We start from the raw sequence: 14,111 nt of genomic DNA on the forward strand, positions 1-14,111 counted from the left end.
CTTTGGATCGGAAGGATGGGAGGCGGACGCTCTGGGGTCTGCCGGAGAGGAAGGACGTGGTCCAGTCAAGAGCCTTCTCTTGGATTCCAGCTTCAAGGAGGCGTGTCTTTAGAGTGCAATGGCAGACTGTGTCGAAGGCGGCTGACAGGTCCAGAAGGATGAGGGCTGATGTTTCGCCGTTGTCTCATTGCCGCCTGATGTCGTCTGTGTCAGCGATGAGGGCTGTCTCGGTGCTGTGGTTTCGTCTGAATCCGGACTGGGACGGGTCCAAGATGTTGTTGTCTTCCAGGTTGCGGGCCAGTTGCATGTTGATGATTTTCTCGATGACCTTTGCCGGGAACGGGAGCAGGGAGATGTGCATCTACGAAGCGGAGTGGTACTGTGACCTGAGAGGCACTTGGCAGCTTTTCCAGCAACCCGATGATTTTTTTTGGCTCTCTAATACTACTGCTCTCCGCTGATGAAGGGCTCAACCTAGAAACACGTGTCTAGAGATATACAGCAATGTCTGAACCAACATTGGTGAAAAACTCCAGCTAATTTTGATGTAAACATGAACTGTGTACAGCATTTACCAGGATGCAAAGGGGCGAACTATGCTGGGATGTGAGGCAGTGGGCTCCCAGCCCCCATAACGTTCATGGTTAGTTAGGAACGGGAAATAGATTTTTCCTCCAACGGAGCAAGAATAATTAGCAATGCTAAGGTGTAGCTTTAAAAAGCCTATCCTATTACAGAAGGGTCCGACCCTAAACCGTTACAAACAGCAGCTTTGTACTGGCTTTGTTGACCTTGGAAGGATGAAGCAGTAAATGGGCTTTAAGGGGGTTTGCTAGGGTTCCAATCAGTACCTGAATGCTGCACACAGATGTGAGCAGTAGGCGCTCCACATGTGGATGGTTCATACCGGCGGAACGAAGAGACATTTGTAGGGTAGAAGTGTGACTACATGTTTAGGGCAGAAGTGGAGCTGAATGGACTCTCCGCTCTAATGGTGATAAAAGACACAGCTAGCAAATATGTGTTCCTGTTTCAATCTATCAATCAATCAATTTGTAGAGCGCGCTATATACCCGTGAGGGTCTCAAGGCGCTGATGGGGGGGGAAGAGCCAGGACTTGAGGAGTCTTCTAAAGGAGAGTAGGTCTTCGGTCTGCCGTAGGTGGGTAGGAAGGGTGTTCCAGGCCTTGGCGGCGAGGTAGGAGAAGGATTTGCCTCCTGAGGTTGTTCGTTGGATGCGGGGGACGGCGGCGAGGCTGGCGGAGCGGAGCTGGCGGGTCGGATGTGGAAGCTAAGTCTGCTGTTCAGGTAGGCTGGCCCGGCGTTGTGGAGTGCTTTGTGTGCGTGTGTGCACGGTTTCATGCAAACAGTGCTTAATCTGTACTGGGATATGCCGGTGATCAGCACAGTCACTTATTTCTTAACACCGCAACATAGAAATGTTATTAAACCACATGGTCGCGCTGTCCATATATTTTTTTGAAGAGTCCTGCAGCAGCGAGTTTAACATTTCAGTAGAATACTACCAGCGTATCCAGTCCATTCTTACAGGTCTAGGTGCCGAGGAATAGTCCATATTGTGACATAAGTCGCAGGACAGAAAGGGAAAGCCGGACTAATGAGTGGCCCACAATGAACTCCTCCCAAGGGCGGGACCACGAGGAGACGGAAGGCAGTAAGCCCGCAAAAAATCACCTCAAGTCAGCGAAAACTGAAAGCAGGCAATTGAGCTGCATGGTTCAAAGCCCCCAATCAGAAGGAAGCGCGATATGGAAAAAGAGGGCTAAAATATCTTGAACTCTCCACGTTGAAATACCAGATTGCGGGCATCGCAACCACAGGTTGGGAGCGGTCAAGGAGGCCACAGAGACAGCACACTTAGACAGCCAAGAAAGCACAATAGCAGCGAAAGAGGAGCCGCTCAAACAGTGTCCTTAGGATGCCTTAAGGCAGGGGCACTAGGAGCAGGCGAATGCCCAGCAAAGGGGCTGCAGCAGGCGAACATGGCACTTCCAGGCCAGGCAAAGCCTGACAGCCACCCACTCAGATCTCGGTAGCAAGAAAGTCTACAGGCTGTGAACACTGGACACCGACTGAATGGCGGTAAATCAGGGGGCTGTGCGGGAAGTGCTATAATAGTTACTGTAGATAAATTAAGCACGGTTGACGTGTTTGCTTTGTTCGCCCTAAGTTGGCAGGGTAGGTCCAGTTGTGGATCCCTTGCTCACTTTGCCACTGGATTCAGGCTAGCCAGGCTGATGACGGCTGATAAGCCCGAAACCGGTCACAGGATGCGTGTTTCCGGTCTAGGGAAGAAATGGCTTGGCAGTTTGGGCTGGACTGTTCCCATGAGGCACAGGGTCAAGAATGATTTGCATATAGCTGTGTCTGAACTGGGTTGGCGAAGTGAGCTAAAGAATGATGATGGATTCAACCCATATCTGTGACTGGGGGTGAGTGTCTGAAAAGGTTCAGCACTCCGCCCATCATCTCCTTGTGTTTGCCTTGGTTTGATAAAGATGACAGATGTGATGAAGTATTGAAATCATGGAGCATACGAATGACCATTAAATTGCGATGTTAAGTTCCATGTTTGTGATTAAACTGCGCCCATTATACACCAACAGTGACGCAACTTGTGTTTACTTAGATGGGATAAAAAGGGTGCCTGAGGAAGGGGGGGAATGGTGGTCACTCGAACGTCTGGGAGGGGTTCTGTAAGAGTGTCATTGTTGGTAGGCACAGTCGGTACTAGCATTTGGAGTCCATGGAATGTACAGTGGTTGGTGCAAGCTGCAATGGCCTTCTAAGAAATATCTTGGACCATGGCACTTTTTTATTTATTTACAAGATAAGCTCTGATTCTGAATGTCGGGGAAAGGGTCTCAGCGACATGAGTGGCTTCCCTCTCATGAGTCCCTGAAGAGTGAAGTGGTTTCCATCTGTAAATTTGCAACTCGAGAAGTATCTAGGTGCTCTCCGGATAAAACATCACAGAGGCTAAATCTTAATGATTCACAGAGGAGAAAGCCAAACGCCTTATTCAGAGTATGACGGATGACCGACTTAGAGTCACAAATATGGCAGATTTCCTGTTCGCCTGATTACAAGTATGTCACGTTTTGCGGGAGTATACTGACTGCCAAACGCAGAAAAAGACCCCTGGCTCTAAAGGACTTTCAGTAGTGAAACAATATGGAAGAACAATATATAACTTAGTAGTGACAAGGGGAACGTCTCGGTCACCAACGTGGGGCCGTCTCCTGGTAGGAAATCACAAACATGTAAAATGATGCTGATGTATTGGTAAAAAATATGTGAGCCAAGAGACAAAAGCAGGGTCACATACACACAAGCATTTGAATACATTCCTTTGTATTATTGGCAGCCAATTAAGTCTGGCAAGACAGCCGGCTATAGATGCCATGCTTGGAAGACCAAAAGGCTTGGTAAAGACCCACAGGGCAGTCGTCACTCCAAATGGTAGAAATGCAAGTTACTAATGAAGAGAGCTAGTCCCCCATGTTGAGGGTCATCAAGACCTGCCCCGGGTCAGATTTTAAACTACTGCTGCACAATGAACAAGTTTAAGACATGAAGGTCTGGGGTGGATTACAGACTTGTGACCTTCTTGGGAACCAAGAAGTAAAGGAAATAGAATCCAGTGCCTCGTTCTTTCAGAGGCATCATTTGTATGAAGCCTTTGCTCAGCAGGGCAAGAACTACAACTACCACCTCAAAAATTCGAGCATTAACTGTAGAGCACTACCAGGCTGAAGGAAACCGGATCAGAATGAATAAAATTACGTGGAGGACATGCCCCTTGCAAGTGAGCTGAAACACTCGGCAATCTTTTGTGTTGAAAAAGTAAACCCTCAGCCCACCCACCCCCAAGGAAGCAGGTGATTGAGAGGATCAAAGAGGTTTGAGGGAGCAGAGTCAGTGTAAGTTGGTGTCGAGTGAAGCTGCTGCTGGTGACGCTGTCCAAAAGATCTACATATTCCCTAAAGGAAAGGCGTATGTATTGGGCCATCAGTTGGGATGGTTGTAACTGATGTGACTGATCTGCCCTGAGTAACCTCAATACTTTCTGTACTGATGGTGAACTTGCTTTGCCAGTGCTTGTGATAATGATATGGCTCGGCTGTTCTGGACACACAAGGAAGTCTCTCCGAACAGCTGCTCACTGTCATGGGGCATGTTCATGAGGGCTACTTGGACGTCACCCAAGAAGCCAGTGGAACGCACCCAAGTGTGGCAGCGTAGGTAACAGATTTAGCTATAGATCAAGCCACTCTGTCCACAGAATCTAAGCTTCACCTCAGGATATGTTTGGATGTGTTGAAAACGTCAATGAACACATTTTAAAAGGGCTTTTTTTCTGTTGTCAAGGATACAGATGACAATCATTTTTGCCTGCTCCCACAAAACATGAAATAGTGGACCAAAAAGCAAATAATGTTTGCAGTAGGAAAGGCGTTTGGATTCAGCTTAGCAGAAGAAGGCTGGACTACCAGACTCTCAAGGGAAAGGTGCACCCTTCCCTTGAGAGAATGACCAAGGCTCCTTCTGGATGTCCAGAAGGAGACTCAGTCATTTCTCCTGTGGGCAAAGAAAGGGTTACCCTCCGACAGCCAAAACTGATTCCAATAATGCCTCGTTAAAGGGTAGCAGAGCCGCCAAAACTGTATAGGAGGGTTGTAATATTTCTTGGAAAATGCTAGCCTTTGTCTCAGTAGTGGGCAGAGTCCGTTCCAATTCTTCAGCTGCTTTTCGTACCACTGAACAGATTTCGCTTCTGGGGATGTTTCCAGACCTTGAATTATGCAGCACCACAAAGGGCAGCATCAGTATTATGAGGCGGTGGGAGGTTAGCCGCTTTGGAGTCATCATCCTCTTTGAAGTCCTAGTCCTTGCAAGGCGTAGTTACGGCTTCAGAATCAGAAGAAAAAAAAGCTTCGATTTTGGTGAAACTGTAATGATGAAATGTCCACAAGAGATGATGTAATTCAGAGATGCTTTATTCCAAGTTATATAGAGAGACCCCACCAGGAGCATCCAACATGGTGCTCAGCCCAGCCAACTGTAATCTGTCAGGCAGATCACCAACATTCTGATAGATGCATCACATGAACATTCCAATAGAGGTAGAGAAGGATAGCATAGAGAATACAAAGATACCACAGAAACTCTGGCATGGAGAATACCATTGGGTCTCCAAATGATCCAGAGCACAGGACTGTTTCCTAGAAGAAGAAGAAGAGGATGTCTCCGCCATGTAATTTTTTTTGTGCTTTTGGAGGTAAAACAGACTGCCTTGACAAGTGCAATTGTCATGTGGATTTGACAAGGACATCTTCTTTCGGCATCTGCAACATGAATTAAACCCCGACACATTTGGGCACATTTGACACGGTTGGTGTCAAAGCTGAGGAATTTCGTAGGTGAAGCCTGGGAGGAATTCAGGACCCAGGTTGAGATGTGAAAAAACAGTCCCAGTCAGCACAGCGTATGGCCAGATGTAATCACATCCTCACGAGCGAGATCACAGCTAAAACTGCATGGTGTCACCTTGCAACACTGGAAAGTTATTGGTGGACATTCATCAAGTGAGGCATGGGCAGGAAGAAAAGTCAATCGGAAAAGTTGGGCATTAAATGCAGAGCAGTAAAATTAGTGCCGAAGGATCTGAGCAAAACAGCCAGAGTCATGTAGGCATTAAAGTATGGTGGGCCATTAAAGTATGATGGGCTCTAGAAAGAGGAACTCACCACACAAGTCACAAAATGTAGATCGATTGGAGAGGAGGGGAGGGCCACTGCTTCTTGTCAATCGGGCTGGCCAGCATAAAGCATAACTTTCACCTCAGCTTCTCCCAGTGATCAATGGGTTGGGATACTATTCCTTCGGACCATGGGTACATGGCTATCCGAGTCAAGAAGCACACGAAAATGATACAGACCAGCAACACGAACACATGCATATTAAACACTCGAAAACTGGTCTATGCTGCATCAAGCAAGGAGCGGCATTTGAGAAAATAAGAATGTTCATTAACCACACACAATAATTTTGGCTGTAAACGGAATGAAGGAAATGGGCTCCACTGGCAAGCAAATAAGGATAGACTTGTAATGCAATGGCCCTTTTCGAACAAGAGGGAATGAGGAATGGATGCAGCGAGAAGTATTGCACATTTCCGTGGTAAGGCGAGCAACAGTGTTTGGTCACAAGTTTTACATTGGACAAAAATCCAAATGAGAACAAGAATTAAGCACAGTCCTGGCAGACATATGAGTTCGATAATTAAAAGCTTTCAGATATTAAAAAAACAGTAATTGATGGAAAGGTACAAAAGATAAAAATATGAATTACTAGTGCCTTTGTTCAACGTGGAAAAAATAAAGAATAGTCCTCACATACTGGAACTGAGGAAATTCAGCTAGCAAGATTTGTGGGTTTCGGAACTTTTTTAAAACCCGTTCCTGAAGAGTTCAATTCAGCGTAATTATCTTGACAATCAAGGTGGTAAGGTGTCTTAGGCGGCACTTTGTATTTTTTCTGGCTGCGTTATATATTTCTTGTGTATGATCACATAAGGTTACTCACAACCTACGTTCAGCATTTTTACAAAGTGATTTTAAAGATTGCAGCTCCTTGTGTTATCAGGGTGCGCTTGAGTATTTATTCACATGCATTTAATTATCAATAGCTAATAGGTCCGTGTCAGAAGTCAGTTACTACAAAAAAGAAATGTGTGCACACGAGGGGTCAGCAGAGATCACAAGACCAGAACCCAAAGCAAGATGAAGGATGGTGCTGGTGACTTTAGACTAACATCTGGGATATCAGGGAAAAGGTTTCACAGTAATGCAGGGACGCTTTTACAAGGAACACTAAAAAGTAAAAGAGCACAGTCAGTTCAAGCATTAATAATTAAGGCACGACAGTAAGATTATAAGAAGACTTAAACATCACAGTATTCCACCAAGTTATATACTTTACTCAATTTGTCTGTCCCCAGCTCAAAAAATGTGAATCTCCTAATCGGTAAAGACTGAGACTTGGAGGACATAAGGGGAATAGGTCGTATAAAGAGGCAGCAAAATTGGGAGCAGGCCTGGTAGGACAGTAAATGAGACAAAAGCACATGGTAGAAGATAGTGCTATACCAGAAGGAAGGTGGGATGCAAATTGTAGAAAGTAATATGGGGTTTGGAGACAATGGCTAGGCTGCCACCCTATGACCATAAAGGAGCCGAAGGAGGAAAAAGGGTTACTAAACAGGTCGCCCCCCACTCAACATCTATATATCAACAAAGGACCTGCCCCTATTATGTATGGGGATATATGTCCACCACCATACTTTAGCGTGGTACCCACGGTGAATTACTTTTCACTACCACCTTAAAAGTAGTTTAACGCACTATTTGATATTTAAAAACATATGGTATTGTGGTAACTGTGACGCCCTATCATCAGGTAGGACACTATCAAGACGAAAGGGAAATGCTGCAGGAGAAACAAGAGAAAGGAAAAAGTGTGAAAAAAGTTGGCAGTGCCTCACGGAAGTAACACCATGGGAGGGAATGACAGACTGGTACTCGCCTGTCTCCTAAGGCTCTCATCATCGACTGCCAACTGTGAACATAAAAATATATATACGTGCAGGACAAACAAAACAAAACAACCAATAAGTGTGCTCTGTGTTAGTGACCCTCCAAGGATACCAAATTCTACCTTAGAAATCTGGTATACCTACCATTAGGTATACCAGATTTCTCTGATATCTTTATTCCTTGCTGTGTGCCAACTCAATTAAAAACCGACATGTTTCATTGCCAAATTAAATTCACTGGCAATTTCAGGGTTAGGGTCTGAGATATCTCTGCAACTCGTTTCTCCATTTATTTTACCAGGTGGCTTCCATTCATTCATATACCAGCGCCCCCGTAGAAGAAACTTGAATGAAGCCTGTCCCGCCGTTACAGGTCAAGATTACTGCCTTAGGGCAGTCGATATCTCCTTGATGTGTGGCCTCTGCTCGCACCTCTAACAAGAAGGCTGATCAAGCGGGATATATATTATTGCCATCTGGTAAAGCTTACTAAATAGATTGACAAGATGACACACAGCAACACTGGATTAGGATAGACATTGTTGGGTTTGTCTATAAAATCAAATCACAATCCTCAGCGTATGCTCCCTAAGAGAGTTGATCATGAGAATACGAAAAGTGATAAGCAAATTATAAGAAGCCAATGTAGGAAGATTGCTCTGCGCACACTATACCTTACTTTTGTATAGTATATAAAAGAGTCCAGGGAGTTCCCAGAGGTACAGCGGAGGCTAAATTAGGTAAGTAGTAACAGCTCTCTTTGTGGTAGTGTGGGTGAGCAGTTAGGCTTATCCAGAGGGTGTGTTAAGCTTTTATTGTATTCACTCAATCAAGACTGATGGCACACACTCAGAGACTGAATCCATACCATTTAGGTAAGCATAAAAAGGTATACTTAAGTTTTATTTTAAGATCCAAGCAGGACGTGGCACAGGTAAGCAAGATATACTCTCAAATGCAAAACTTCACAAAGAAATGCAGTTATGGTTGAATTGGCAATAGTTACAGGTTAGTATTGATTCAAAAAGCAGATTACATTACACAAGTTACGTGTAGACTACTTTTAGATTACTTGGGACTACTAGGGTGGAATGCTTAGATACAACACCAAGGGGTCTCACAATACAAGGCAAGACTTTTTGTGGTTTAAGTTGTAATGACTTTTTCCTCCATACAAAACACAGTTCAACACAAAACATTTTAGGGGCAAAAACTAATAACATGGGTTCCTATGGGAGAAAATTAGTTATCAGTTTCACAGGTAAGTAAACATCTCCGAGTGGAAGTTTTGGGTGTTAGGACCAAGGTTCCCCAAGGTCTAGGTAGGCAATCAAGTTGCACCACCAGCTGCACTGGGGCTGCCGGGTGCAGAGTGCAGGGGTGCAATGTTAGCCTATGGGGCTAAAGGGGCCTTCAGTTAGGGACTGATTACGAGCAGGCCACTCAGGAGTGGGAGCAAAGCTCCTGGGATTAATGTAAGCACTGCAGGGGCCAACAATCAGCACCACCAGCAGCACTAGGGTAGCCGGGAGTAGGGTGCCAAGAAGACGTCGGGGACCCTGCGATTCTCAATGGTGACCTTTGGTTTGGCAAACGTGCTGCAGGCTCGGGCAGGGAAACTTCCTGAAGGTTTTTGGGGGGTGCCTGAACACAGTCGGTGGGGCATCAGGTGCAGGGGTGTCTTGACTTTGGTTTTCTTTGCCAGCTCTGGTTGTGGTCAGGGGAACCTTTCGGTTTGAGGCTGCAGGCGTTGTCATGAAGCTTGAGGGAGGTCAGGAATCACCAGGTAGGAGGTCAGGATCGTTGGGGAGACCTTCTCATGGTGTTGGCCCACTCGAACTCGAGCAATGGGCGTCGGGTGCAGAATCTTGGAGTGGCCTGAATCCGGATTCTGGTGTTGTTGTCTTTGTTGAGCAAATCTGGAGCTCACGTGAAACAGAGTCTGTAAGGTGAGTGCAGGGCAGGTCCTCCTCTCTCTTGGTGGCTGCTGGACAAGCTGGTTTCTTCGCTGTAGGCAGGCTGGAGTCGGAACAGGCCGGTAGGGTTGTGGCAAAAGCAGTAGGTGTCTTCTTATTCCTGGGTTAGCACAGCTCTTTGGTCCTTCTTTCTTCCTCGAACCTCAGGAGGCAAGATTCAGGGTTGCCCCTAAATACTTAATTTAGGGGAGTTAAAGGGGTGTGTATGTCCTTTCCTTGGGGTGGGTACACCCCGTTTTATGCCACCCTCTATTGGGATGGGGCATGAGCCTCTCCCCAATTGGTTGAGTCCCCTCATCTTCAAGATGGAGGGGACCAAGACATGTTCTTCCCCTCGCCTCCCCCACCTGAGGGGTGAAGTTGGCAACCGTGGGCACACCTCTCCTCGTAGTTTGGTTTTCCCGCCAATTCTCCAGTCCAAAGTGTAGACTTTTCACTTTTCTCTGCACCAAAACACAGCCTGCAATGGCAAAATGTGGGTGTTTAGGTACAGGGCCTTTAAGGGTGGCACAACAGGTGCTGCAGGCTTTTGAGGCCTTCCCTGGTTACAGTGCCCTTGGTACCCATGGTACCTTTTTCAAGGGGCCTACTTGTGGCCAGAGATAAGCCCATTGTGGGAAAAAAGGTACAGTTTTGGGAAAGAATACAGGCCAGGGAACCGGATTGGCAGGGACAAAGGGCACATCAAGTCAAGTGTCATGCAAAATGTGTGTGTGTGTGTGTGTGGGGGGGGGGGGGGGGGGGGGTGTTCCTGCAACAGAAAAACCACTTTCCTACATAAGGTCAATAGGTCGTACAAAGAGGCAGCTAAATTGGGAGCAGGCCTGGGAGGCCAGTAAATGAGACAAAAGCACATGGTACAAGGCGTTGATATACTAGGATTTACCATGAGGCGCACTGCAATAAAGTAGTAGGGAAGTCAAACTTAGAGAGTAGAATGCAAAAAGTTATAAGAAACGTCTAAGAAGCCATGTGAAAGAGGGAGTTGGTGGAAGATGATAAAAACGTGTAGCTAGTTGGATTTCCACCACCCAAGTAGGTGTGGTGAGAAAAATAAAGATCTGTTCTCTGAACTTTTGTATCAAGGTATTATCAAAAGAGCTGGAATAGTTAGACACCCCAGCCCTTTGTCTGGCGGATGAGTGGATAGGTGCAGATGGGCCTGCTTTTGGCCCGTTCAGTTGTGCCTTTTGTGCGTATCTTTACAACAGATATTATGTATTAGGCTTAAATAGTGTTTGGACTTTTTCATATGGAGCTGATGGGACCTTCCCCGAGGGCAGAGCAGTCAACTATTATCATAGACACGTACAGCCAATGGGAAGATGGAAAATGGAGCCCAGAAGCTGCTCTCCAGGTAATCAGTTTTAGGAAAATGAAAGATAAAAAAAATGATTCAAATATTAAAAGTGCCAGAGTGCTACGAATTAAAACAAGAATCTAAAATAAGAACGAGTGGTGCAATGAGGCACCCATAAATACAAGGGAAAAAATACAGGGAAAAAAATAAAAGCAGTTCAGTTTGCTTCCGCATGGGGTTTTAACATCACTAGGCCTACTTCCAAGGCAAGGGCAGTGGACAGTACTTAACCTGAGGGAATAGGAGTCAAACATTATCATAGAAACAAATGAAACACAGATCCCTAAAGGAAAGGCATGAGAAAGAGTCCAGTAGCTCTTTGCCAAGAAAAACGGCTACTGGAAAATGAAAGACAGCATAAACAAATAGTGAAAAGCAATGCTTAGAATGCTAATTAAAATAGAAAAACACCTGAGCACTATAAATTAAAACACAGGGCTGAAATAATCCCTACACCAGCTTTAGACTCACTCTCTGTTCACTTCCTTCCTACGAGAACTTAATATATGGAGAAGTGTGGCTCACTGGTTAGAGGAGGCAGACCTGGAAGCAGAGGTCAGCCCGGGACCAGGGTTCAATTCCCGGCTCGGCGGGGTCTTGAGTCCTAAAATGTCCATGGACTCGACAATTCTCGCTCCGGTGCCTACTCGATTCACGGGTTCACAGTCTGCGACTCTGGGCAATAGCTTGCTTAATCTCCACAACGGCCCCTCGCGGCCGGATGCCTGGCTTTCACCTTGCGGATATCCTGCCGGGGTTATCTCACAGGGGAATACCAGGACGGGTTCCCTAAGAAAGCGCTTAGAAACCGCTTGGTGATTTGCGCTATATAAATTCCTGTACATTCCTGTACAAGAGTAGCTTTAGCAGGAAAAGTGTTTCCAAGTGGCTTAGTTAGCCAGGGTCTTCTACCCAGCTATTCTGGAATGTGTTCCTTTCCGTTCCCAGGGGCCAAGCCTAAGCTCTGGAAGATGGAAGGGCAGGGGCCTAGGATAGCCATTCGGTATGGTTCTCGGAATGCAGCAGACTCCAGTCTTTCCTCACCTCTCGTGTGAAAAAGTGGCTCGCTCCATTTCACCACCCTTTTTCGCATGTAATAGATCCAAACATGCATACACATTTGTACTTGTTATTTTTTTTACATTGTATTTGTAACCTTAGACCAGCAGTTAATTAAGACTGAAACAATAGGGCTCATTCTTACCCAACTCAGTGGTCCTCAGTGTATCAAACTCAGAAAAATGAAAACCTGTGTTAGTTACAATCCAAATCTCAGAAACATCAGTGTAAGTCCATTAGTTTTGTTTATTAGTAATAGGAGTAAAAGTGGCCATCAGCCAACGCGTTTCGTTCCTTTCCAAAGGAACTTCATCAGGGCTTCAAGTATCAAGTAGAGTATTCAACAATTTTTTTTAAAGGACTGAAATAGATGTATAGCAGCTCTGGAAAATACCCCACAATAAGGGTCAACCAAATGAGATCCAGAATCGTAATCCGAATCTCCTTTATCCCGACAAGTGGCAAGTATGCCAGATTCCAATTTCAAGTGGTTATTAGTTATATTTTTTCGGCAGTGGCAGGAGTGTTCCAGGGATGTCAAGAAGTGTGCACAGGAATAATGAAGATACAGTTTCATCAGGATACAGTGAAGGCCCAGGAAACATGCTAATCCTTTTGGCTAGCTGACACCCCCTTTCTGTGGCACCAGGCAAATTCAGTAAAAAATGTAGGACACAAACTTGATGATTGTCCTTCCTTTATACTGAGTGAATTCATAAGTCAGAGCTTGTTTTGGACTATTGCATATTTTAAGAACGCTTTTTAAACCTTTTATCTTTCATAGCTAGGAAACAGGTGATACAAGGCATTACCATAATCTAGCCTTTATGATATTAAATACTGTATCTGGGTCTGCCCGATTATCTCACCAAGAAGTTGCAGGTGGTCCACAATGCAGCAGAATTTTTGGGGGACTGCCTCGGAGTTCAAACGTGTTCCAGCATCTGCAGGTGCTCCACTGCCTTTCTATAAAAAATATAGTCTTATTCAAGAACCTTTTCCTGGTCCATAGGGCCCCTAATTAGACGGGTGCTGGATACCTCAGGTAAAGGATTCGTTTCTATGTCCCCTCTAGGTGCCTTTGCTCAGGCAATGCTTTTTTAGCGAAAATCCCCAGGATCCGGTACTCTAGGACAGATGGCAGATCCTTCTTCTTTTTAAGGCCTCTAGCCTGGAATGAACTACCCCCTGAGCTGTGGAGCATCACAGCCACTTCTCAGTTAAGAAAAAAAACTGAAGACATGGCTCTTTAACCAGGACTAACTGCTTAGATCTTCTATGTAGTGACGGCAGAGGTGCAGACCAACAGGACACCCCCTGAAGTAATACTGCACTTTACAAATGCCCTTTCATTCATATCATTCATCCAGAGTAGTTCAAATTTGAAGCTTTAATGTTATGAAGCTATAAGGCAGGACGGAAATTCGAATTAAGTTGTACGGTAAGAAGACAGGGGTGCACAATGGCTTTGGGGCTTCATGAAAACTAGGAATCAGTAAACCTCTATCAACTATAGGTTTGTTAATAAAAATAATTACCTCATGTGCTAAAACTTGAGCATATTCAATATCCAGTTCATAAAGCGTCTCAATGTGATCACTGGTAAAAGCAATCGGAACTAATAAAATGTTCTTCTTTCCCCTCTCGCAAAGACCTTTAATGGTTTCATCTGTCTGTGGCCCCAACCAGGCCATTGGACCGACCTAAAATTTAGTGAGTGTAAAAAGAAAAGCCTGGAGTTAGAGGCCATTAAAACAGCAGATCCTCAAAAAATATGACTGCCATGCAACAAAAACATAAAAAGCACTTAGCTATACATGAAAAATTTGTATCTAGAATTAAATAACAATTCAAATATTATGACAACATTTGTTTCAAACAAACTGAAACCCTAATGCTAGGTAACGTTCGTCAAAATGGTTATCTGGTGACTGTTAGGGTTTTCACCTGAAAATACAATTTTCTCAAGGTTCACATATTTGATACTCAGGCAATATGTTAAGTACTTTACTATAACTAACAATAAATTTCACATCTCACTATTTCACGTCTATGCTAGAATAGCTAAATGTACAACGTGTCCTTACTCTATCAATTAT

The 14,111-nt window shown here is 45.0% G+C and overlaps 1 protein-coding gene across 2 annotated transcripts in view; it reads right to left on the reverse strand.

Annotated features, from left to right (window-relative positions):
- Window positions 1–14,111, reverse strand: part of FECH (ferrochelatase) — a 303,513-nt gene that overhangs the window by 39,294 nt on the left and 250,108 nt on the right. For both annotated transcript variants that reach the window (XM_086960443.1, XM_086960442.1), the window contains one exon: window positions 13,551–13,715. In XM_086960443.1, the coding sequence (XP_086816569.1) occupies window positions 13,551–13,715 (165 nt within the window). The remainder of the gene's footprint in view (window positions 1–13,550; window positions 13,716–14,111) is intronic.

The sequence above is a fragment of the Lissotriton vulgaris genome, chromosome 3_1 (assembly GCF_964263255.1).
Source record: "Lissotriton vulgaris chromosome 3_1, aLisVul1.2, whole genome shotgun sequence".
Lineage (NCBI taxonomy): Eukaryota > Metazoa > Chordata > Amphibia > Caudata > Salamandridae > Lissotriton > Lissotriton vulgaris.